Source organism: Procambarus clarkii, chromosome 85 (genome assembly GCF_040958095.1).
Source record: "Procambarus clarkii isolate CNS0578487 chromosome 85, FALCON_Pclarkii_2.0, whole genome shotgun sequence".
Lineage (NCBI taxonomy): Eukaryota > Metazoa > Arthropoda > Malacostraca > Decapoda > Cambaridae > Procambarus > Procambarus clarkii.
The window spans coordinates 20,028,692-20,052,223 of NC_091234.1; the positions used below are offsets into that span (position 1 = coordinate 20,028,692).

Consider the following 23,532-nt stretch of genomic DNA (forward strand, 5'->3'; position numbering starts at 1 on the left):
TTTCACTGCATCACTGGCACTGGGAGCCGGTCGGCCGAGCGGATAGCACGCTGGACTTGCGATCCTGGGTTCAATCCCAGGCGCCGGCGAGAAACAATGGGCAGAGTTTCTTTCGCCCTATGCCCCTGTTACCTAGCAGTAAAATAGGTACCTGGGTGTTAGTCAGCTGTCATGGGCTGCTTCCTGGGGATGGAGGCCTGGTCGATGATCGGGCTGCGGGGACACTAAAGCTCCAAAATCATCTCAAGATAACCTCAAGATAATCAACCTGCTTTTACCAACAGTTCCTTAAAAAATCATTATTTTTATTCATATTGACAAAGGTACACACTGCAACAGTTCAAAATATTTGGTTTTCCATTTTTAAATTTTATTGTAATTAATAATTACATGTCATGATACATACAATGATTCTTATGAACATGGTCCTAAGCAAATATTTCTGGAATATAGCCTATAAATAGTAGCTCACAGTTTTGTCAAGAATGTGGAGACAGGCTCAAAATATTATCTCATTCTTATGAACACATCGTCACTTGACTGATTTGCATATAATGTTAGAGATTCAAGCATAACTGATTATGTTAACATCAAAGGATCAGACTTCTTTATAGGGCTGTTACATACTGTTCTGTAATTAATTTAGGGCACATTCATCAGCTTTCACTACATTAACTATATAAAAAATGTTCACTCTTCCTTTCAATATAGTACAAAAGATTTCAGGCACAAGACAAGAAAACTTGCCATAGTAATTCACATGTAAATACAAAAAAATGTACAATGAAACTCAGTAATTAATCACGATCATAAGCCTGTGTGCCAATACGATCAGGAGGGTAAGTGCGAGTGCAGAGGGAACAGGGGGCATGTGTACAAGAAATTATGATAACAAAAATATGGATACTTGTTGCTCTGCAGTGAAGTGAAAAAATATGGATAAGTGTCTATATGAGAGAAATCATGCTTGACCTTGATAAACAAAGGATCACAGAGACAAATGTTGCAAATTATAATTGCCATATATAAGTATGTAATTAAATCAATTAATGGACACTTCAAACTGAGTCTTTTAAATTATACCATTTTAGAAATCAAACCTTAAAATTATTACAAAAATAAATATTCTAAAATGCTTACAATGCAACGTATTCCACTTCTACACTCAAAAATTAAAGATGCTACACTTTCATCTATAGATTTATAAGAACTATTTATGAAGAAAAGGCTATTACAGGCTAAGGTCATACAATATAAAAATGTGTGTTGTGTTAGTTTGAAATTACCTAAGAGTAGTTACAGGATGAGAGCTACGCTCATGGTGTCTCGTCTTCCCAGTACAGTATTCTGTCATAAATCATTGAAATTAATGATGGTTTTGGCCTCCCGCACCTTCTCACTTTTAACTTGTTCTGTCTACCACTCCAACCGTCCACCACTTCCAACCATCTACCACTGTTGTGCATACTCACCTACTTGTGGTTGCGGGGGTTGAGCTTTGGCTCTTTGGTCCCGCCTCTCAACTGTCAATCAACTGATGTACACATTCTTGAGCCTACTCTGTCATATCTACAATTGAAACTGTGTATGGAGTCAGCCTCCACTACATCACTTTCTAGTGCATTCCATTTATTAACTACTCTGACATTGAACAAGTTCTTTCTAATGTCTCTACTCGCCTAATTGTGCTTGCGGGGGTTGAGCTTTGGCTCTTTGGTCCCGCCTCTCAACTGTGTGTGTGTTTATGGGTGGATGTTTGAATGTGAGCCTCTGTGCACATGTTTGCATATGTTTGTGCATATATTTATCTCATAGCTTGTATACATGAATGTAAATATTGAGGAGATTGTACATGCAAATCTATGTTTGGTTGCATGTATTCAATTACTTTTGCATGTACATTATTGTAATAGATGCAACACTGGAATGTCTAAAACACTCCAAATTTAATTTAGGTATGGCATTAAGTGAAAATTATATGGACACCTAGCCTATGTCCAAACATATATATGTATATATATAAAAAAAGTGTTTTAACAAGCATGTAACAAATTATAACTATCACGCCAACATAGCTTCAGACATACTTGCATCACTAACATCAAAATTACAATCCTTCTCTTCTCAATACTGTAATAGAGGAAGCCATCATCAAATAGGCTTTTGTTTTCTCAAGGAAGAATTTAGCTAAGAGCTATTTTCATCATAACTTCCCATGCACAATCCATGATGCTAATGCCATGATAAAACTTTATACATACGTGTACATTTGCCATTCGGCACATGTTAAAAACTGAATATTTTAATATCTAAAATAAATGATTCAGCTATAGAAACGGCTCTGAGCACCAAAGCTGAAATTATTTCACACTTACATCAGGACATGCAACTTACAATACAAAATATACAATAAAATTATGGTAGCAAACTGATTAATGCTTACTGTATAAGAATAAATGCCAACACATTCTTCTCTTTTGACAATATTATGATGTAACTCTTAATTACTCATATTTCTTGACAATTTTATCTCCTTAATTACTGTTATCAGGCACCAAATTAGATATACTGTATACAAATTTATATGACTATTCTTGTTAATTATATGGATATTAAAACTAAACTTTTAACTTGGAAGCAAAAATATATAATAGGTTTTCAGGAGCATCAAATGATGTCTTTCATTGTGAGTGATGATAACTATACTATCCATGAATACTTCTTAGCACAAAACATTAAGTAGATGCACTACTTTGACACCGCTGCTTCACTGATACTGCCGAGGGTACCACATCTGCACGCCATCTCGAGTAATTAACTTTGACACCGCTGCTTCACTGATACTGCCGAGGGTACCACATCTGCACGCCATCTCGAGTAATTAACTGATGGGTAACCTGGGCTTGAGGATCATGCGAAACTATCTGAATTGGGACCTCAGAGTGCAATGTAACCAACTGGACACCTCCTGCTGCTTCTACTGCTGCTGCTTGTTGCTCAGCTTCTTCTTGAGAAACAATAGTCAGCGCTGTAGCATCCTCAATGTGGATCTCGTGCGTAGCATGCTGCAGATGCTCGTGATGTAAATGATGGTGGAGATGCAGTTCTTCATGATGATGTTCTAGTTTTTCAGGATGGAAATCAACATCATCAGCTGTAATCTTTTCGATTTTTAATGGGTCTATGATGGCTTCTGGAATTATTTCATTTTCTTCATCGTCACCTAAAGTTTCAACATTGCCCTCTTCTGCTTCAAGCTCAACATCAAAATCATCCTCATCCTCATCATCTTCTTCCTTGATATATTTCCTTGGTCTTCCGCGTTTACCCCAACGACCACGTTTCCGTGGTCTGCCACGGGGTCGACCTTTTCTTTTCTGTACATACTTGCGACCACTGCCAGGTTTTGGGCCAGGCTTTTTAGCATCAGGGCGACGAGGTGCACGTGGTTTCTTTGATACTTCTTTGCCACAATATTTCTCTTTGTGCACAGTTAAGCTTTCTTTATACTTGAAAGCCTTCTCACAAGAATCACACCTAAATGGACGTGCTTTGGAATGCACTTTCATGTGCTTATCTAGTGCTGAGCTAAAGAAAAAAGCCTTATTACATTTCTCACACTGGTAAGGCTTTTGGCCAGTATGCTTCTTCTTGTGGGTTGATAAAGATGATGAATGTGTGAAAGCTGCTTCACACAGGTCACATTTCCAGGGCTTTTCACCCGTGTGGACTCTAAAATGATTCTTAAGTTGTTGTGCTGTGATGAAGGCATGATTACACTCTTGGCAAACATAAGGCTTCTCACCAGTGTGTGTTCTCATGTGTGCTGGCAAATGAGAGGAGCGTGCAAAGGTTTTGCCACATATGCCACACATATATGGCCGTTCACCTGTATGAAGCCGCTTATGCATGCGTAGATTAGAACGCTGTGCAAAAGCTAGGCCACATTCACCACACACAAAGGGTCTTTCTCCTGTATGAGTACGTATATGGTCCCGAAGAGTTGCATTACATGATACAGTTTTACCACATTCAGGACAAGGTACACGTTCTCCTCCACTTTGGCGTACACGTGGTTTGGACGTTTTAATAATCATGAGTGGATCAGGGGTAGATACAGATGGGGGCCTAGCAACTGGTGCTTGAGTTGCCACAGCTTGAACTTGAACCTGCAGATTTCCATATTGAGCCTGAACTTGCTGATTGAACTGCCGTGCAATATCTGGACTGCCAAGCTCCACTTGTACTGCAGGACCACTTGTAGTTATCAACTGACCAACTGCATCAGGACTGTAATTGTACCAGGCTACACCTGTTACCCCAGGTACTCCTGTTACAGGAGTAACACTAGTTACACCACTAACAGTGTTAAGGGTCTGCACTCCAGTCACATTTGCAACTCCCGTTACATGTGTTGCACCAGTAACTCCAGATGTCACAATGTGCTCCATTTTGCCTCCTGCACTTTCTCCCGGTGATTAGTTCTCCAGCGCGAGCTTCTGCCCGCCTTCTCTAACTGATGTTAGAGCATCAACATGATTATCTGAAAGAAAAAGGGTAAATGTTAGTTTGTCATAGCAAATAAATAACAAATACAGCATATACTGTAATTAACATAAAACATCTAAACAATTATTTACCTTATTATTTTACAATTTATCATATATTTGTAATTTATATTGTCTGCATTTTGTGAAATTTGCTTAATGATGCACTGAAAACCATTAATACAAAATAAAAACACTACTATAAACATTTTACAATATATGTTTGTTTCAGCGTGTGCTTGCTTGGCCTCACCTGCCCACAAAAATAGTACAGTTGGAGAAGTCAAGTGATAATTCTGTCCCCCCATTAACGGTTCTTTCCTACGGTCACACTCGGTTAACACTGACTGTGCTGGTTCACCGAACTGTCTCCACCTCAATCTCATTTACACTGACTGGTCTCGTTTCCCACACTGTCTTCACCTCAAAATTAACTTCACAATTACTGTATTATATATTTATTAATTTTTTACTTAATTTTATTCTTCCCCTCGTTATTTATTTTCTTCAACTTTTCAACTTTTATATGTGGTTTGCCTTTAGTTTTCGTTCCCCTCATTAGGGACAGGAAGCCCGGTAGGCTTATTGAAGCTAATACTGATGACCTCCTGCAGGATACATCCCAGAACAAATCCCTAACTCCTGGATACCTACTTACTGCTAGGTGAACAGATATATCAGATGAAATGCACCCAACTGTGTGTCCTACCTGAGGATCAAGCCTGATATTCTCGTTGTGAGCTGAGTATGTAGACCACTATGCCACAAGCTAGACACAGATAAAATGAATTTTCTGGATATGCAAGTAGAATATACAGACAGATTCCTTCAAATCTCTTATTTTTTTTTTTATAAGTACAGGGTACTAGGTCGGCCGAGCGGACAGCACACTAGACTTGTGATCCTGCATTCCTGGGTTCGATCCCGGGTGCTGGCGAGAAACAATGGGCAGAGTTTCTTTCACCCTATGCCCCTGTTACCTAGCAGTAAAATAGGTACCTGGGTGTTAAGTCAGCTGTCACGGGCTGCTTCCTGGGGGGGAGGCCTGGTCGAGGACCGGGCCGCGGGGTCACTAAAGCCCCGAAATCATCTCGAGATAACCTTACTATCCTGAATGAATACTTTTTCCATAATTCACATATTCTAAAAATGTACAATACAGTGTTTATTTCATTCATTATAATGGCTCGTGGATGATCTAAGGTGCTGTACTGTAAATTTATTTTTAAACCCTTTGTTAACTACTACAGTACAGTACTTTGAAGTAGCAACTCTCTCTCATTAAAGAGAAATGTAACAGTTGCGAATTTCTTTTTCCAATGCATTATGTTTAAAACTAAAACCTTCATTAGATCTTCAGTACAAAATAGAAAGAGTGAGATACCTACTGAAAACGATTAAGTAACTGATTATATTATCATTTTCATTTCTTTTCCAACCATACTACAGTATTTTGTACTGATATAAAACACCAATTATAACTTTAAAGTTTCTTCATAATGTTTGTATACAGTATCTTGTTAACACAAAATTTTTGTTCTGATAGCTATGATTTTGATGAATTATTCTTAATTATATCATTATTAATCACTACTGAATCTTATGTTCTATGTTTTGTGTTGCTTTATTTTATTTTATTGAGGTAGACTTTAATATTTTTCAGGCTTTTCTTTTGCATTATTTTTACATTTCACTCCCCAACTTAAGCTGATTATATTTTATTATCTGTTAGCAGTGTAAACATTGTTTATCTAATGTATTATAATTCTATACTTGGGTTCCCTTTAACTGTGGTATTTTCCATTTTTTTACTTCAATAAAACCACATTGGTAAATTTAGCAGTTAAGTACATTAAAACTACTGATCCAAATACTTTCCAGTGAGCCAATACATTAAAATGCTTTATAAACCGATGAAGTCTTCATTCTTAGATTTACTTAGATAGATTAGTCTTCATGAAATCTTAGATTGACTTGCTCCCAAGCAACATTGTTTTGAATTTAAGTTGTACACTTGTTACACACAAGGACAGAAAGTGATTGTGTCATTGGATACATCACAGACTTGACTTTTAAAACCATCCTCGACTAGGCAGTCAAGACCACATCTATGCCCTATGTATATAATTAAGGTACAGTGTAACCTTCAAAATCAGTACCCCCAATCCATGAAATCTTCCTAATACTGTAGTGGACAGATTTGATTAAAAAAAGTCTCTTAAAATCTTTATGAACTAATTCAGAGATGTGCCAAATAAAATTTGGATTGACTTGGTATTATGCAGTGACCCCCAAAACCTGAATCATCATTCCAGCTCCATTCTGAATGCATGAAAAACCTAGATTTTCTAATCTTTGGTCCGTTTTGGCAATTACTGAATCAAAATGTTCATTGTCTTATACAGGGTAGAAAAATTAGATGGGGTACCCTAAGTGCTCAGGTCTCTCTCACCCATTCCTCTCCCCTCCTTCTCTCTGAAATTTAAATATTATGAAGTACTGTACTGAAAAAACTGCTAAAAAGTCTGCAGAAAACACATCCTCAATTTCATATTTTCGTGAAAATCGCAGATGGTTGCTATAGATACTGATGTTTCTTAAACAGTGGCACTGGGGCTGACACTGACTAGCCTTTAACACTGGGGTTAACTATAACTAACCTTGCCCAACTTACATAGGAAAGTTAGGCAAGGTTAGTTAGCCAAAAGTGTCCGGCCTCCTACTTTGGACAAACTAATTCTATTTTATACATACAGATTAAAGAACATCTTAGTAATACTGTTCTGAAGCACACGAACAATAAAGAAACAATGGTTTCCTTATAATATATTTTTAGAATATATACTACTAAAAATCCAATAACAAAAATAGAAAAACAAAATAATCTGCCGAAAGTTGCTAGTGATGAACCTGGTTGATGGGGTTCTGGGAGTTCTACTCCCCAAGCCCGGCCCGAGGCCAGGCTTGATTTCGATTTCCGATTTCACTACAGCCAATCAAAAATCCTGATCTGAATACAGTACAAAATAATCTGAATTTTATATTACCTATCTGGTAACAAAATGACTGCATTATTTTTAAGGGCCTCAGTTATATGTAGGGCCAGACTTTTGAGGTGCCACTGTATAAAATTATATACTATACAGTACAGCAATTTGGATTCTCAATTTCACACTAATTTCTACCCAATCTTATTTTTTTCTTGATACAGTACTGTATCTTTAGTGTTCTTTCACTTTCAGTTATGTAGGAAATACCTGTATTTAATTTTTTTACTAGGAATGTTTTAGTGTTTGAGTTGTACTGTATTATAAATTGTACAATACAATTCATTAGTGTTCCCATTCAGTTCTCATTACTCAAGAAATTGTCCATTTTCTTTTGATATTTTCATATTTGATGTCTGCCAACAGTAGCAAAGTTAAACCATGTAAGAAACAGAATAGGTATCTTACATGGACAAAATGGCTAAACTGATTATGACTAAGGATCCTGACAACACAAGTTTGGTGTTGACACTTGGACAGATTAAGGAGTTTTGGTGGCAATGGCAAATAATATCAGGGGCATAAATTTCAGTGAGTTTGACCAAGCAGTTTACAAGAACCAGTACTGTATTGTTAGTAGCCAAAAAATGATAAAGTTATCAATTTACGAGAGTCGACAATAGGTGGCCACAGGTGCCAAATAATCATGCCTTTAATGTAATAAAATGGCCTTTTCTGATATCTCCCCAAACCCCCACTAGTGGCTTCCAGGACCTAACAGGCTTCATCGGTAACAATGCCAACACATTTCATGTCTCGTAATGTTAATTACTTTACTTCCCTGGAAACACAAACCGAAACTGTCCCTATTTTTCGCTTGTTACAACTTGTAATAAAGTTGTTACATCTTGGCTTAACGTGTTTATGACGTATTAGAACGTTGTTACAACTTGCTATATTGGTTGTTATAACTGGTTAGGTGGTGTTAAAACTTCTTCGAACGTTGTACCAACGTCGTAGTTTCGGTGTGTGTTTGGCGGGTTCAGTTTGATTAGTCTGCTAATTACTGTAATAAACCTTTTCTATTTACACAAGTATAATATGTAGTGTATAGTACATTAGAATAAAACTTTTTCTGTAAAATAGTAAAGGTACAGTATTGTAAAGTAACTGAACAAAATTACTCTCCAAAGTATCTTGGATTCAGCCCATCCTCCTGTGTGGTAGTATTTATAGTAATGATGAGGACCATAGTACAGTATATATACCGACGTACAATGAAATTAGAAAATCAAAATCGGCTTTGTTGAGTTGGACAAACTGGAAAACTATTTTCTACTTATGTTGCAAAGACAAACTAACCTAACCTAACCTTTCTAGGCCTAATATAGTACATGTGTATGCTATACTAGGCCTAGGAATATTTGTTTTTAAGCTTCATTTTTTCAGACTATATAAAGTGAATAAGACTATAAAGTTCTACAATCTAATTGCTTAGATTGCTTAGAATGGCTATCTTTGTACAGTACTATGAATCACATAGTTATGCACATAGATAGTGCATAACTATGTGATTCATAGGTAATAGATAATGCACATAGATACAAAAATTACTATCTAAACAGGAGAATGGGTTGCTTGAATTATACCCCACTGCCCAGTAAGGACTAAAACATCTCTCCACTACTAATGTAAGAGTAGTACAAGTTTAGTTGTTATAAATACAACATGTAGATCTACAACATTCTCATGTTTAGAAACATTATAGCTCTCATCTCTACAAAAGTCCTGCAAGTAAAAATATTGAATTTCTTCTATACTAAATAATATAATTTTTTTTTTGTCCTATGATCCTAGGTTGAATTCCCCAAATTTATGGTTATTCAGAGATGCCAACTGGTCCACAATCGACTTGAGAATGGTCCAGGATGGACCGAAACGTCGTCGTCCCTTCACTTTCAAGTGTGTGGTTTGATCAACATATTTCAACCACGTTATTGTGACTCCTCATCTGCAACTGGTCCAGATAATTGGGGATGACTCTATAAAGTTAAGGGGGGTTTTAACCCCTGCACTGCGCTCTTGGTTTTGGCAAAGACTTCATAATGCAATTGTTAAGGGCATATTTTTGTTGATTTTATAAATGTTCAGGTAAAGTTAATGTCAAAAGTTTCCAATCTCAACCATTTTCATCTCAAAACACAAAGAGCGATGAAAATATTAAAATATAGCCTAATTAAAATAATAATAATTTTTTATTGTTAAGAGCGCTCCGAGGTGCTCTGTGCAGCATGGTGGTTAATTAAACTACAGGGCAGCACTGCATTAAAATAACACAAATAAAGTAAATGTCAAAGAGGTTAGGCTCTCCTGCCTGTATTTAAATACTGGTATAGTACAGTACTTTGCATTTTACGGACAATTTTCTAGAGTACCTGTACTACAATTCTTAATAAATGCCAGAACTATATTTAAAATTCTAAATGCCTTTGTAATGTTCCAATTCAAAATACTGTACATTATACAGTACATTTTAATTACACAATATATCCATTGCCTGTAAATACAAAACAGTCCTTCAGGCTTTTGTCCAATTACTGACGGTGATAAATATAACTTGATAAAGAGGCCAATACTGAGGAAAGTGAGGAAGATGAAGACAGCAGATGTCAGTCAACCTCATGACTCTGATAATGTATTTGAAGATAAACTGGAAGAAAACAGTGGAGACAGGAGAAAGTGACTCAAGAACCTTCATTAGAATTTGCTGATTAGTTCATAAACAGTTCCAATAATTGTGAATAATTTTGTGGAGATGTAGAGTATCACCATAAGCAAATTGATTAAGATATTTATCACTGTAGACTTGCAGTACATTAATTCTGTGGTACAAAAATATCAGTTATGCCATGTAAAATTAATTTTGCTGGGACCGATGGAAGCTTCACTTCTTTAATTTGATTGACGTGTCAAGCAGTACACTATACTGTAAACTGAGTGAGCTTGAGAAAGCCTATTTTTTCTTTTGATGAGAATGAAGATAATAGACATACACTTTACCAATACTGCATAATGGCTAACTTCAGAAGCCTACTTAAGAGTTGGAGTTACATGTCATTCAGAGTCCATATACAGTATGTTCATGAAATTCATAACCATTTCATTAATAAAAAAAATAGCTTATGAGTGTGAAGTGTAACCGTCATTGTCTTCCTGTTACTCGTCAGATGTAGTGGTAGCAGGTCTCCTGCCTGGGTCTTCTGTCGTCTGGTGGTGGGTTATATATCATTGCTACTACAGTACTACCCTTGGTCCTCCCATCGTCATGGTGCCTGTTATGAAGTCTGAACCCCTCGCAGCCCGGATTTTTTTTTTATCACGATAACACGAGGACTTTCCTGGAGTCTTGATTACGGCGGTGACACTAGACACACCATGATGTCTGTCATATACAGCCAAACCCTTGAGCACTTCCTATTCTATACAGGTTCTTTTAAGCTAAGGTCTATCTTTATCACATCTTCCCATTTCTTGAATTTATGAATGGTGGACATGTGAATCTGATACCTTTGAATATTTTATGTATCTGATATTCTTTGAAATCCCTAAATTCAGTGGAATAGCAATTTTTCTTTGCTTGCTGGAGGCGTGTAGGCAAGCGAGTAAGATGCTTGGGACCCTTTAACAAATTACATTCAGTGCATACAGCCTTTCACATGATAAACACAGCAAAGCCCATCATACACATTTGAACACATCCCTAACTTGTGTTTTGATTAGCTGGCAGTATCACTTTTTATCTTCAGTTTCAATGATTAGCAGGTTCAATGCCACCATCTCAATCATGTGAACATTACAGGAAAATGTTGGCACTCGATGTATCTATATAATGTATAGTGAAGTAGGTGAACGAACTGATCATGAACTATCATACCTTGGTACAGGTGTAACCTTCTAGAGGGCAGAGTTGGATCCCTAATTATAAGTTACAGAATTTGGAATCTCAGAGTTCTTTGAATGCCGATTGAAATAGGTGTGTAAAGCCCTGCTCTTGTAATCTATGGACATTTCAGGATTTGGTTAGTCAACTCGAGAGGACTTTCTTTAAATTAATGAAGTGTATTTTAATAGCATTTTAATTATCATATAAAGCTGGCTTTCATAATTTCTGGTAATGCAATTATCATCATTGCTTACCAGAGTTATGAAGGGAATTTTATTCCTCATACTTGTACATATTATATGCTAATACAATTATTATCTTTTGTAACAAGACACTAATTTCAGAACATAACCGAGGAAGTAAGAAATCAGTTTTCCTAACTTGAGTATAGTAATTGGTATCCAAATTGTTCTGGATATACATCACAAGCAGAGTTATGCCACTTCTCTCTCCACCCTTGTATGTAATCTGCTCGTGGTGAAGGCTTTACAAAAATTTAAGTGGAACTCTTCACAGGAGTAAGGCACAATGAGGAATTGCATGGAACCTGTAAATAAGCAATCCTTGCAGAAAAGAACGACTGCTAAGGAGAGTGAGCAAGGTTTTCACTGGGGTAGCAGTACAAGTGTGAATGAGGCGAAACATTGCAGAATACCGATTGTGGTGATCTTGTAACAATGGAATGCCAATTTCAACAAACAGCACCAAAGGTCCCCAAGCTGAGGTGGCATGCCCATATGATGCAAAGCATCAAGATAATAAAAGGGTTGAGGGCAAAGCTGATAAATATTGTGGTCATTCCTGGTCCAGTTCTGATAGTTCTTGAGAAGAGTGCCAATGGGAAGAGTGTTACTTTAGCTGCTCCTCAATTATTATTATGGTAAAGACCTTGGAGCATTCAGTGATTACCTTAGTTACAGGACGAGAGCTACGCTTGTGGTGTCCCATCTTTCCAGCACTCTGTCATATAACGCTTTGAAACTACCGACGGTTTTGGCCTCCACCACCTCATATAACCCATTCCAACCGTCTACAACTCTGTTTGCAAAAGTAAACTTTCTAATTTTTTTTTGGGCACCTTTATTTCCTTAGCTTGAATGTGTGTCCTCTTGGTTCTTGAAGTTGTTGGTTTCAGGAATTCCTTTTTGTCAATTTGGTCGATTTCTGTTAGTATTTTGTAAGTGGTGATCGTACCATCTCTTTTTCTTCTATCTTTTAGTTTTGGCATGTTTAACGCCTCTAGTCTCTCCTCTTAAATCTCGTTTTTCAGTCCCGGAAGCCATTTTGTAGTGTGTCATTGCAACTTTTCCGGTTTATTTATGTGTTTCTTGAGATACGGGCACTATACAGCTACTGCATACTCCAATTTTGGTATCACAAACATCATGAACAGTTTCTTTAGTATTTCATCATCCATATACCTGTACAGTAATTAAAAGCAAGTCTGAAGTTGAAAAGAGATGCATATGCTCCTCTCACAATGTTCTTTGAGTGTTCCTCTGGCGACAGCTATCCAAAACCACCCATAGGTCTCATTCTTTATTAGAGTTCTGTAATTCCTTTCCACATAATTTGTAAGTTGTGTGTGGTCTACTTTCTCCAATTCCACATTCATAACATGGAAATCAATGTGAATAAATGCTATTTGCCACTTGATGCCCCAAGCCCTTATTTTATCTAGATTAATTTGAAGGGCATTACAATCATCTGTCTCCTGTCTTCCCCAGTATCTTAGCATCAGCCATAAACATGTTCATAATTCTGTATTCCTTCTGGTAGATCATTTATGTAGATGATGAACATTACTGGTGCAAGAACTGAACCCTGTTAGTAACACTCCTCCAGTCAGATACATTGTCTCTGATTACTGCCCTCATCTGCCTGTCAGTTAGAAAATTTGTCATCCATGTCAGAAATCTCCCTGTAACGCCCCTCCAGTATGATCAGGTAATGGATATGTGATTATTAAGATAGGCAGGTAGCCTTATATAAAAGTTGATTTCCATAGGTGGTCAGTAATAATAAAATTGTAATGATGATGGATGAGGCAACCATACTAGGAAAGAATTTCCCTGCAATTTTGCAAATCATGCTCCAGATACAGTATTATATGGGAAAGAGGAAGGTTAATATTGATAGTGGAGACATAAGCACACAGAGATCACACTAACGTGATGCATCAAATGAACAAAAGCTCAGTCGTAGCTCAGTCAATTAAGGCAGTGTCTGGGATGCTCCCGGACGCAGGTTCGAATCCTCGTCACGGCCCTTGTGGATTTGTTCATCTGGAGACATAAGATCTCCAAATCTCCCATCCAACCAGACAAATGACCCTGCAGGATACAGTAATGGCTTTTTAAACAAAATTACATTCCACTGTTCATTGACTGTAGGTGCACATTGTGCACATGGAGTGAACAGTGTGAGCACAGTTCAAATTCCACCAAGTAAACTCTCTTTTTGATCCATGAAAGGTCTAGTACAGGATGGAATGGCATCATGGAATAAGATTAGTTGAAATAGATAGGATTGTAGCATAGGAAGATGCAATGTGCATGGAATAACGAAAAAGTTTTCAATCACATATGCTAAAATTCCATCAAGAAAATAGATAGGGAGGGGAAAATAATTGAAGAATAAAAGAATGGGGAAATGGTCAAGTATGAAGGTCGTCAATAGCCTGCCAATCCAGGGGCTAGATAGATGTAAGAAGTGCAGAAAGATCAATACAGGAAGAAGTATAGGTACACAAGTCAATGCAAGCTGGCTCTGCCAGCATTTAACAGAGACAAGGACAAGGAAAGATTCAAGGGTTCTAAAGATGCCTCCAAGTACTGTATTAGTATGAGAACTGCATCAGAGGGCATGTCTCAGCAGTTAAAATTGTCTAAAGAGAGCAGTGCACAACTAAAATCTCTAAAAGGAGCATAAAAATCAACTTGAGATGAACAAATCCACAAGGGCCGTGATGAGTATTCGAACCTGCGTCCAAGAGCATCCCAGATGCTGCCTTAATCGACTGAGCTACGATATGGAATTAAGGCAGCGTCTGGGATGCTCTCGGACGCAGGTTCGAATCCTCGTCACGTCACGTCACCTCAATCCCCCCAAATCCACAAATCCTTGTGGATTTGTTCATTTGATGCATCACGCAATTGTGATTTGTGTGTAATCAACTTAAGATCAAAAGAGAGCAGACTGAATATTATTTATTTACAAATATACCAATAACAGTGGAATGGATGTTCAGTGGAATAGAAAGGGAAACAAATGCACATCATTCATGATTAAAAGAGAAAGAAGTACTGTATTGCTGAGAAAACTGTTAATTGCCTGTGCCTGTGCACCCACTATTTTTTCCTGGGGTGCGTGAAGAAAAATTCTCTCCTTTTTATGATGTAAAACCTTTATTTCTGATGTTTACCTGTTGAAGATTCTGGGCATCAATGTCCCTATGGCCCAGTCTCTGATCAGGCCTCCAGGTTATGGTCTGAACCACCAGGCTGTTTGCACCCCACATCAAACAGTAAGAGTCATAGCCTGCTTGATCAGGTACCCTTTGAAGGGGCTTGTCGAGTTCTCTTTTGAACACTGCGATGTCGGCCAGTTATGTCCCCTATGTGTAGGGGAAAGTGTGTTGAAAAGTCCTGGGCCTTTGATGTTGATTAAGTTCTCTCTTAATGTGACTATTTCACCTCTGCTCTTCAGTGGGGCTATTATGCACATCCTGCCATGCCTTTGGTTTCATCTGGTCTTATTTCAGTGTGAAAATTTGAAACCAATCCTCTTAACTTTTTCTATGTTTTCCAAGTGTAGATTATGTCTCTTCCTGCCTGCACTCTAGGGAATACAGATTGAAAAAATTTTGATGGTCCCAATAATTTAGATGTTTTATCAAGTGGATTCTAGTAATAAAGGATCTTTGCACGCTCTCCAGGTCAGCAATTTATCCAGCTTTAAACTGGGGGTGAAAGTGTGCAATAATACAGTGGCACCTCAATTAACGAGCGAGCCACTCGCAGAACATTTGTCTCTACTAACGAGCTTTTCCTCGATTAACGAGTGTTTCCGCTGGTTCTCGGACACCTTTTACGACAGTATTATTGTTGTTTTGCAAGACGGAGTTTTCCACATGACGAGCTCGATGCAGGAACGGATTAAGCTCGTTAATCGAGGTGCCACTGTATTCCAGTTTAGAGAGCATTAATGTCTTAAAACAGTATCATTGGCATGGCCTCTTTTGTTTGGAAGGTTCTCGTTATCTAACCTGTCATTTTTCTTGCAGTTATGACAACAAATTTGGTGTGTACTTTAAAAGTAAGGTTTTTTGACATGATTACCCCCTAAATCTTTTACAGTGCATTTTCTTTCAACAGTGTGGTTTGACTGTGTTTTGTATGTGTCCTCTGCTTTGATTTATATTTTCTTCCAGAGCACAGTAATTAGAACTCATCCTAATTAAGCATCTGTTATTGTTTGTGACCCACTGAAAGATTTGATTAACATCAGATTGGAGGTTTGCTGTGTCCTCTTTGAGAACACAATTTGTTGCAAATGAATAGAACAATAAAATCGCAAACTGTAAACAACATTCTTGTGTAATATAAGTTACAAATTACCAGAAAAGCTGTGTATATGTTATATGCTGAAAATTAATTGATCTACAAATGTGAATAAGTTAAATTGTGAGGAAGTACTTATCAAAAGGCAGCACTAAACCAGTAGCTCTGACTATGGTACAAAATATACAATAGATGCTAAATATTAACCAGGATGTCAATATGAGAGCAGAGAGGGAGAAGATGGTCTATGTTAAGTGGGTCAGCTTTCCTGAGGATTTTATCGAAGGGCAAGTGATATCAAGGAATGGTGAAAATGCATAATTTAAAATCCTAAATAATAGAAATTTATCAGAATGCGCATAAACAATGCAGTATTGAAAGTAAGGCAAGGGTCTCTGTTCCATTAGAAACAAATAAATATGGTACAAATCTTTGTGCAATTTTGTTATCTTGAAAAACAATTTTTAACTTCTAAAATGCAGTTATTAAAACTGCTAGGTGACACCTTTGAGCTGTTGAAACCATATGGGAAACATTGGCATTCAAACACCAATGGCAAATGTAGATAGCAATATGATAACTGCATTTTGAGGGTAGTAATTGGCCTTTTCTTTTTGTATTTTTGGTGTTGGTTAGAGTGGAGGGAGAAAGTTCATACTATCTTGAGGTTATCTTGAGATGATTTCGGGGCTTTTATAGTGTCCCCGCGGCCCGGTCCTCGACCAGGCCTCCACCCCCAGGAAGCAGCCCGTGACAGCTGACTAACACCCAAGTACCTATTTTACTGCTAGGTAACAGGGGCATAGGGTGAAAGAAACTCTGCCCATTGTTTCTCGCCGGCACCTGGGATCGAACCCAGGACCACAGGATCACAAGTCCCGCGTGCTGTCCGCTCGGCCGACCGGCTCTCTATAGGAAAGCTGATGAAAACTGCTCGATTACAAGAGCCTTTGTTTTACTATTTGTGGGTTCTTGTCTTTTATTGGCCTCCAGAATGAGCCAAGTTGCCCTTTCATGCTTTAGTGTGCAATTATTGCAGACATCAGTCAACTACTCTTCCTTGCTGACACTAAACTGCACATTGAGGTAGTATTTATAAATATAAAATTACTCAACGCAATGGACCAGCCCCTTCTCATGATTTGCCATTCCATCAAAAATGTGCACAACCAGAAATATATGAATGCAAGCAACCCATATAACATGGCTCTATTATTTGGGAAATAATACTTTATTTTTAATTTTAGGCCTTTGAGATGCTTACAAATCAGTGGTATAATCTCTATTTAGGAACCTATGTTGCCCTCTTTTGCTCTCAATTTCCAAAGACGTCACTTTGTAAATTATTAACCTTGTCTGAAGAAGGTACAATATATTTATTTCATCCTAGTACAATACAGTTCACCAAATTAAGGCATTACAAAATATCTGCAAAGTAAGATAACTTGTCACACTAAGACTTCTTCAGCAAGTAATTCACACAGTATGTGCCACTTCCTCTTCATAACCACCTTTTCTGTATGAAGGCAAGGTTCATGTAATGTGAGAATGTCTTCACAGAGATTGGGAAATAACCACGAAGCCAGTGACTGGCTTACGAGTTACATTATCATTTTTACAAATTCATATAGAGCAGTTTTCATTTCCTAGTAATCTTGCAACTGTTTCATGATGCAAAAATCTGTGGGTTGTAATGATAATTATATTCACTCTCTTTTTAATGATGACAACTGCCCTAACTGCCCCAACTATTAACGGAGCACTATCGATGCGAATGTCTCGCAAGTTTGCTTGGATCCATTACACTATTGTACTTCATTTGAAAATCAAAATTCAGATTATATTGTAAATTAAGGTCATCAACATACCAAAGTATATCAATGTGATAAGTAACTGTCTTTACACAAGCAAGTTTTCTTCCTGTTCTTAGCTACCTGTGTCTAGACTATCTTCTTTCTTTTCCTCTCAGAATTTTCCACATTATCAGTGCACCATTTGAACATCAGTTACAGCCCGGCTGTTGTGCCAGGTAAGTCCACTACGGGCTCGCCATAGCCCGTGCTACTTGCCCCGCTCCTGTGCCAGGTAAGTCCACTACGGGCTCACCATAGCCCGTGCTACTTGCCCCACTTGTGCCAGGTAAGTCCACTACGGGCTCACCATAACCCGTGCTACTCGCCCCGCTCCTGTGCCAGGTAAGTCCACTACGGGCTCGCCATAGCCCGTGCTACTTGCCCCACTCTTGTGCCAGGTAAGTCCACTACGGGCTCACCATAACCCGTGCTACTTGCCCCGCTCCTGTGCCAGGTAAGTCCACTACGGGCTCACCATAGCCCGTGCTACTTGCCCCGCTCCTGTGCCAGGTAAGTCCACTACGGGCTCACCATAACCCGTGCTACTTGCCCCGCTCCTGTGCCAGGTAAGTCCACTACGGGCTTACCATAGCACATGCTACTTAGAACTTTAGTTCTCAGTAGCTGAATCTAAACAACAACCATTTGAATAATCTCATTGTGTCCTGATACTGTACTGTATTGAGAAAGTTCCCAAAACCAAGTTAAATACTGCTCAGTGGGGTCTTGCTCGAAAGGATTGACATCAAACTTATTCCAATTTACCATGGATTCAGACCAAATCTAAATTTCTGCATTTGTGTCCGCATTTTCACAATACTGTACATATATAATACAGTACATGTGTGCTATACTGTTACCTAGCAGTAAAATAGGTACCTGGGTGTTAGTCAGCTGTCACGGGCTGCTTCTTGGGGGTGGAGGCCTGGTCGAGGACCGGACCGCGGGGACACTAAAAAAAAGCCCCGAAATCTTCTCAAGATAACCTCAAGATAGATACTGTACGATATAATGCAAAACATTGATTTTCTTCAGATTCCAAACGATAGAACATACACATCTTCGTGCATATGGTATATAGATATAATAATATATAAGCCATGCATTATTTTAAGTACTGTATACTTAAAGGAAAAACAGGGAAAGAAAATACAATACAAAGAAATATGGACAACACAGTTTTACTTACCTTGGAGAAGAGCCAATTCATTCTTTTATTAATGTAGGCAAATGTGGGCATACAGTAGAGTATACAGTGAACTAGTACTGTAAGGACAAAAATACTCCAACACTATCTCATCTAACGGGATAACATGTTTTAGCTCTAAAATATCAAAATAACCTAAGGGGAAAAGGGATAAAAGTTGTTGAGCCCCGAGAGGTCCCGCAACACGATCACCGAGATTATCTTGAGATGATTTCGGGGCTTTAGTGTCCCCGCGACCCGGTCCTCGACCAGGCCTCCACCCCCAGGAAGCAGCCCGTGACAGCTGACTAACACCCCAGGTACCTATTTTACTGCTAGGTAACAGGGGCATAGGGTGAAAGAAACTCTGCCTATTGTTCCTCGCCGGCGCCCGGGATCAAACCCGGGACCACAGGATCACAAGTCCAGTGTGCTGTCCGCTCGGCTCCCTAAAGACCAGAACTTCAAGAACAAGAGGTCATAGATTCGAACTAACTAAACAAAGATGCCGAAGAAATATAAGAAGATTCACTTTCACAAATAGAGTGGTAGACAGTTGGAACAAGTTAGGCGAGGTGGTGGAGGCCAAAACCGTCTATAATTTCAAAGCGTTGTATGACAAGAGTGCTGAGTAGACGGGACACCACGAGCGTAGCTCTCATCCTGTAACTACACTTAGGTAATTACAAAGGCAAAAGCCACCTGGCCAGGACACATCTGGTTATAATACAGTTACATTCACTGTATTATACAGTGAAAAAAATAACAGTGTCTAGCAAACATTTGAATAAAGAAATACTTTCAAAAAATTTAAGTAATTTTCTTTATTGGTGCAGCATTTACTACTAAGGCAGGAAAATAGAAAACTTTAAAAAAATAAAAATAAAAATGAAATGAAATGATGTATGCAACCCATCCTCCTGTTTTGGTAGTACAGTACAATACTTATACTGTAGTAACAATGAGGACCATAGTATGTGTATATACTGTATACATACAGTGAAATTAGAAAGCAGAAATCTTAAACTATTGAGTTGAACAAACTGGAAAGCTATTTTTTTGTGTTACTAAACTAAAACTAACCTAACCTAACCTCCCTAGGCGTAATACACGATATTTGAGGCCTAATATAATACAGTACATGTGTGCTATACTATACCTAGGTATACTTTAGCTAGTTTTTTACTTCATTTATTTTAAAAGAATTTCTCACTAGTCAGTATACTACTATCTAAAAGCTACGTTTGTACGAATTTGTGACTACTGACGACCATCACAACAGGTACTATGTAAGCAGGAGGACGGGTTGATGAATGGGTATTTTGTTTCCATCGTAGAGAGCCACTTCACCAGGCCACAGGACACCTTGCCAGAGTGGACATAATATTCAAGTTCGCCAAGTCTTTTTAGCCCCCCTCCATAGTTTATCCGAGTAAGGTCCCAGCGTATACATTATATAGAATTGTTACTAAATGTCTAGAATGGTGTGTTGTTTCGCTGCATTCGACAAACTGTGCCAGGATTAGAAGTAACAAATGAGAACCAAACTCATTATAGGTTTTCTGAGTAAATGAGCCTCATTTGTAACTGGCATTATTTTTAAGTGTTGTCTTATCGTGTTGCATTACCTATTTCACTTGTATATACTGTACAGTAAATATGCAAAAGTTTTCAAATTCCTGCAGTGCACAAAACAAATTTTTTTGAATGATTATCATTAAGTCTGCTCAACAATGTTACTTGTATTACAATTAGCTGATGGTAAACTGTGCATAAATACAGCATTTATGCACAGCATAAATGCTTCAATGCATCATTTCAAAACTTGAATATCTGTACCATAAATAAATTGACGTCCACAAACTTTTTTGCTCCTAGTTATAACCGAGATATTATCTTTCCCGTGGATATGTCCACTATTTAATTTAGTCCCAATATTTCTGTGGTAACCCTGGCAGATATTTAATGCACAACAGTTGGTAATCACTGGTATTGTCAAATGATTAACAACTGTATAAATTTAAATATCCATTAAAAATCATTAACATGTGGCCATGGTTTTTCGAGGCATATGATGGGTCATGGAAGACTGTTGGGCTTAGAACACTTAAGAAAATACGTGAAATTTGTGTATGATCGGAATAAATGTACTGTAGTTTGGCAAATCTGGCTCGTACACATGTAGCTAGCAGATAATGATGCAGAGGTAGATAGTTGAAAGTTCAATATACAAGAGAACACTTCTTAAAATGAACAAGGAAAAAAATCAACCAATGGGTGACAGGGAGAGGAAGCTCAAGTGTGTGAAATCATGGTAAACAAACAAGTCCTTGGAGTGGTAAATCAGTTGTAATACCTGGGATCTGAAACTGAAGAAAAGTGCGATTTTGTGCAGGAGAGGTTGAAGCTACAATAAAATAAGGATGGAAATTGGCTGTTGCAATGAAACCCCTAATTAGAAAGAATAAGACTGGAATATAGGCAAGAGAGAACTGGATAAGCACCTCCAAAGGATACCTGATCAACCAGGCTGTGACTCGTACGTCAGGCTGCGAGCAGCCGCGTCCAACAGCCTGGTTGATCAGTCCAGCAACCAGGAGTCTTGGTCGACGACCGGGCCGCGGGGACGCTAAGCCCCGGAAGCACCTCAAGGTAGGCCACTAGTGTGACATGAAGGAGTGGAAGTACCTACCCTAATGAAAAGATCCAACACAAGCACCAAGTCATTACAATTATATAGCACTTGGGAGGGATAAGGTTAAGGATTTGGGATGGGTCGGGGGAGGAAGAAATGGCACCCAACCACTTGGATGGTCGAGGATTGAATGTTGAGGATTGAATGCCGACCTGCATGAAGCAAGACCATCGTTCTAACATCCATCTCAAGTGGTTGTGCTGGAGAAGTGCATGAGAAGTGGTAGGGAATAATGGAAAATGCAATTAATTTAAAAGCATGTTTGATAATTATTATAAAGTGAGAACTTGCGGTGCATATTACATCTGAGTGTATGAAGTGGTGGGATGCTGCTGTCCATGTATTGCTACCAAGTGCTGGTTCTATATGCTGCTGCTGCTGCAGCAGTGTGCAGTGAGCATAGATGGCAAAGGGATGGTTGTGTCTTTTAGTCATTGGTATTCTTGTTTTATTTGTCTCTTATTTCTTCGGAGCTGATGTCTCCCCCACCCCTTGAAAGTAGGAAATGGGATAATATTAATGTCCTCAAGTTAGAAAAATTAATGAAAGTTAGTTGAAGGATTCTCCTTTACATAAAGATTAACAATGAATGAAGAAAAGAATTGGTTTTCCTTGAATTGCAGTCAACTTATTTGTGTAGTCCAAAAATTATATAAATACAGTACTGTACTTGTCCATTTTTCAACATTATTTTCACGAACTTCACATTACAAACCTATTATGTCCTCAGTCAAGTTTCTGCGTGCCAAAATGTTGACTGGATTCAGCTATTATTTAGGAATAATGTATATAAAACTGTCTAACAGCTGTATTCAGATGATACACCACCATTAAAAAAAGTGTTATTTCATATTTGGTCAGTCATCAACATGACTTCTTTGATCACGTTAACAACTGCAATGGAGTTTTGCACATTATGAAGATTTCACACAGAAGATGTGTTCCTTCATCTACTGAACATTTATCACAAGAGTAATTACACCTCAATGCAGTTAGATCATATGGTGTTTTGTGATAAACTGAAAGAAACAAAGCTAGCAGGGCTGATCTCTAAATTGACCAGACCACACACTAGAAGGTGAAGGGACGACGACGACGTTTCGGTCCGTCCTGGACCATTCTCATGTCGATTGTACACAATCGACTTGAGAATGGTCCAAGATGGACCGAAACGTCGTCGTCCCTTCACCATCTATTGTGTGGTCTGGTCAACTTACTTTAGCCACGTTATTGTGACTCATCGCCTAATCTCTAAAGATACTCACAGGCCCAATCAGGTCAAGGAGCAGCAATTAACAGGTAACAAGTAGTCCACAAATAGTTTAACTGCCAGAAACCCAAAGCCTGAGTTTTAGAAAAGAAGGCAATAAGAGCAGCATACTTGCTCACATATGTATGCAGACACATTATCCTAGCTGAACCAACACCCAACAGATAACCTGAGAAAGCCTTGCCATAGAATACAGCATTAAAAAAAGATAAATGACAAGGCCACAGCTCACTAAGCATGAGTAGCACACAAGCCATGCTGCACAGCACAGATAGGACAAAGAATGATGCACCTTGGTTGGCCAAACCAAGTGACCACTGCTTGAGGGTCAAAACAATAACATAGAACTCCTTCATAGAAGTCATAGAAGAACTCATAGAAGTCGTCCCTTCAATTTCTAGTGTGTGGTCTGGTCAACAATCAACATAGAACTCATTTATGGTCAAAGGAGAGAGAAGGCTAGAGGCAGAGAGGAAGAAGGAGAGAGCA

The 23,532-nt window shown here is 38.3% G+C and overlaps 1 protein-coding gene across 2 annotated transcripts in view; it reads right to left on the bottom strand.

The window, feature by feature from the left end:
• Window positions 1-348: 348 nt before the first annotated feature.
• The window catches only part of LOC123746693 (zinc finger protein ZFP2), a 46,319-nt gene continuing 23,135 nt past the window's right edge, over window positions 349-23,532 (bottom strand). The window contains exons 2-3 of one of the 2 annotated variants that reach the window (XM_045728394.2): window positions 22,077-22,264; window positions 349-4,543 (exon numbers count right to left, since the gene is read on the bottom strand). In XM_045728394.2, coding sequence (XP_045584350.1) covers window positions 2,835-4,451 — 1,617 coding nt within the window. In that variant the 5' untranslated portion in view covers window positions 4,452-4,543; window positions 22,077-22,264 and the 3' untranslated portion in view covers window positions 349-2,834. The remainder of the gene's footprint in view (window positions 4,544-22,076; window positions 22,265-23,532) is intronic. The other variant, XM_045728393.2, reaches the window with a different exon arrangement.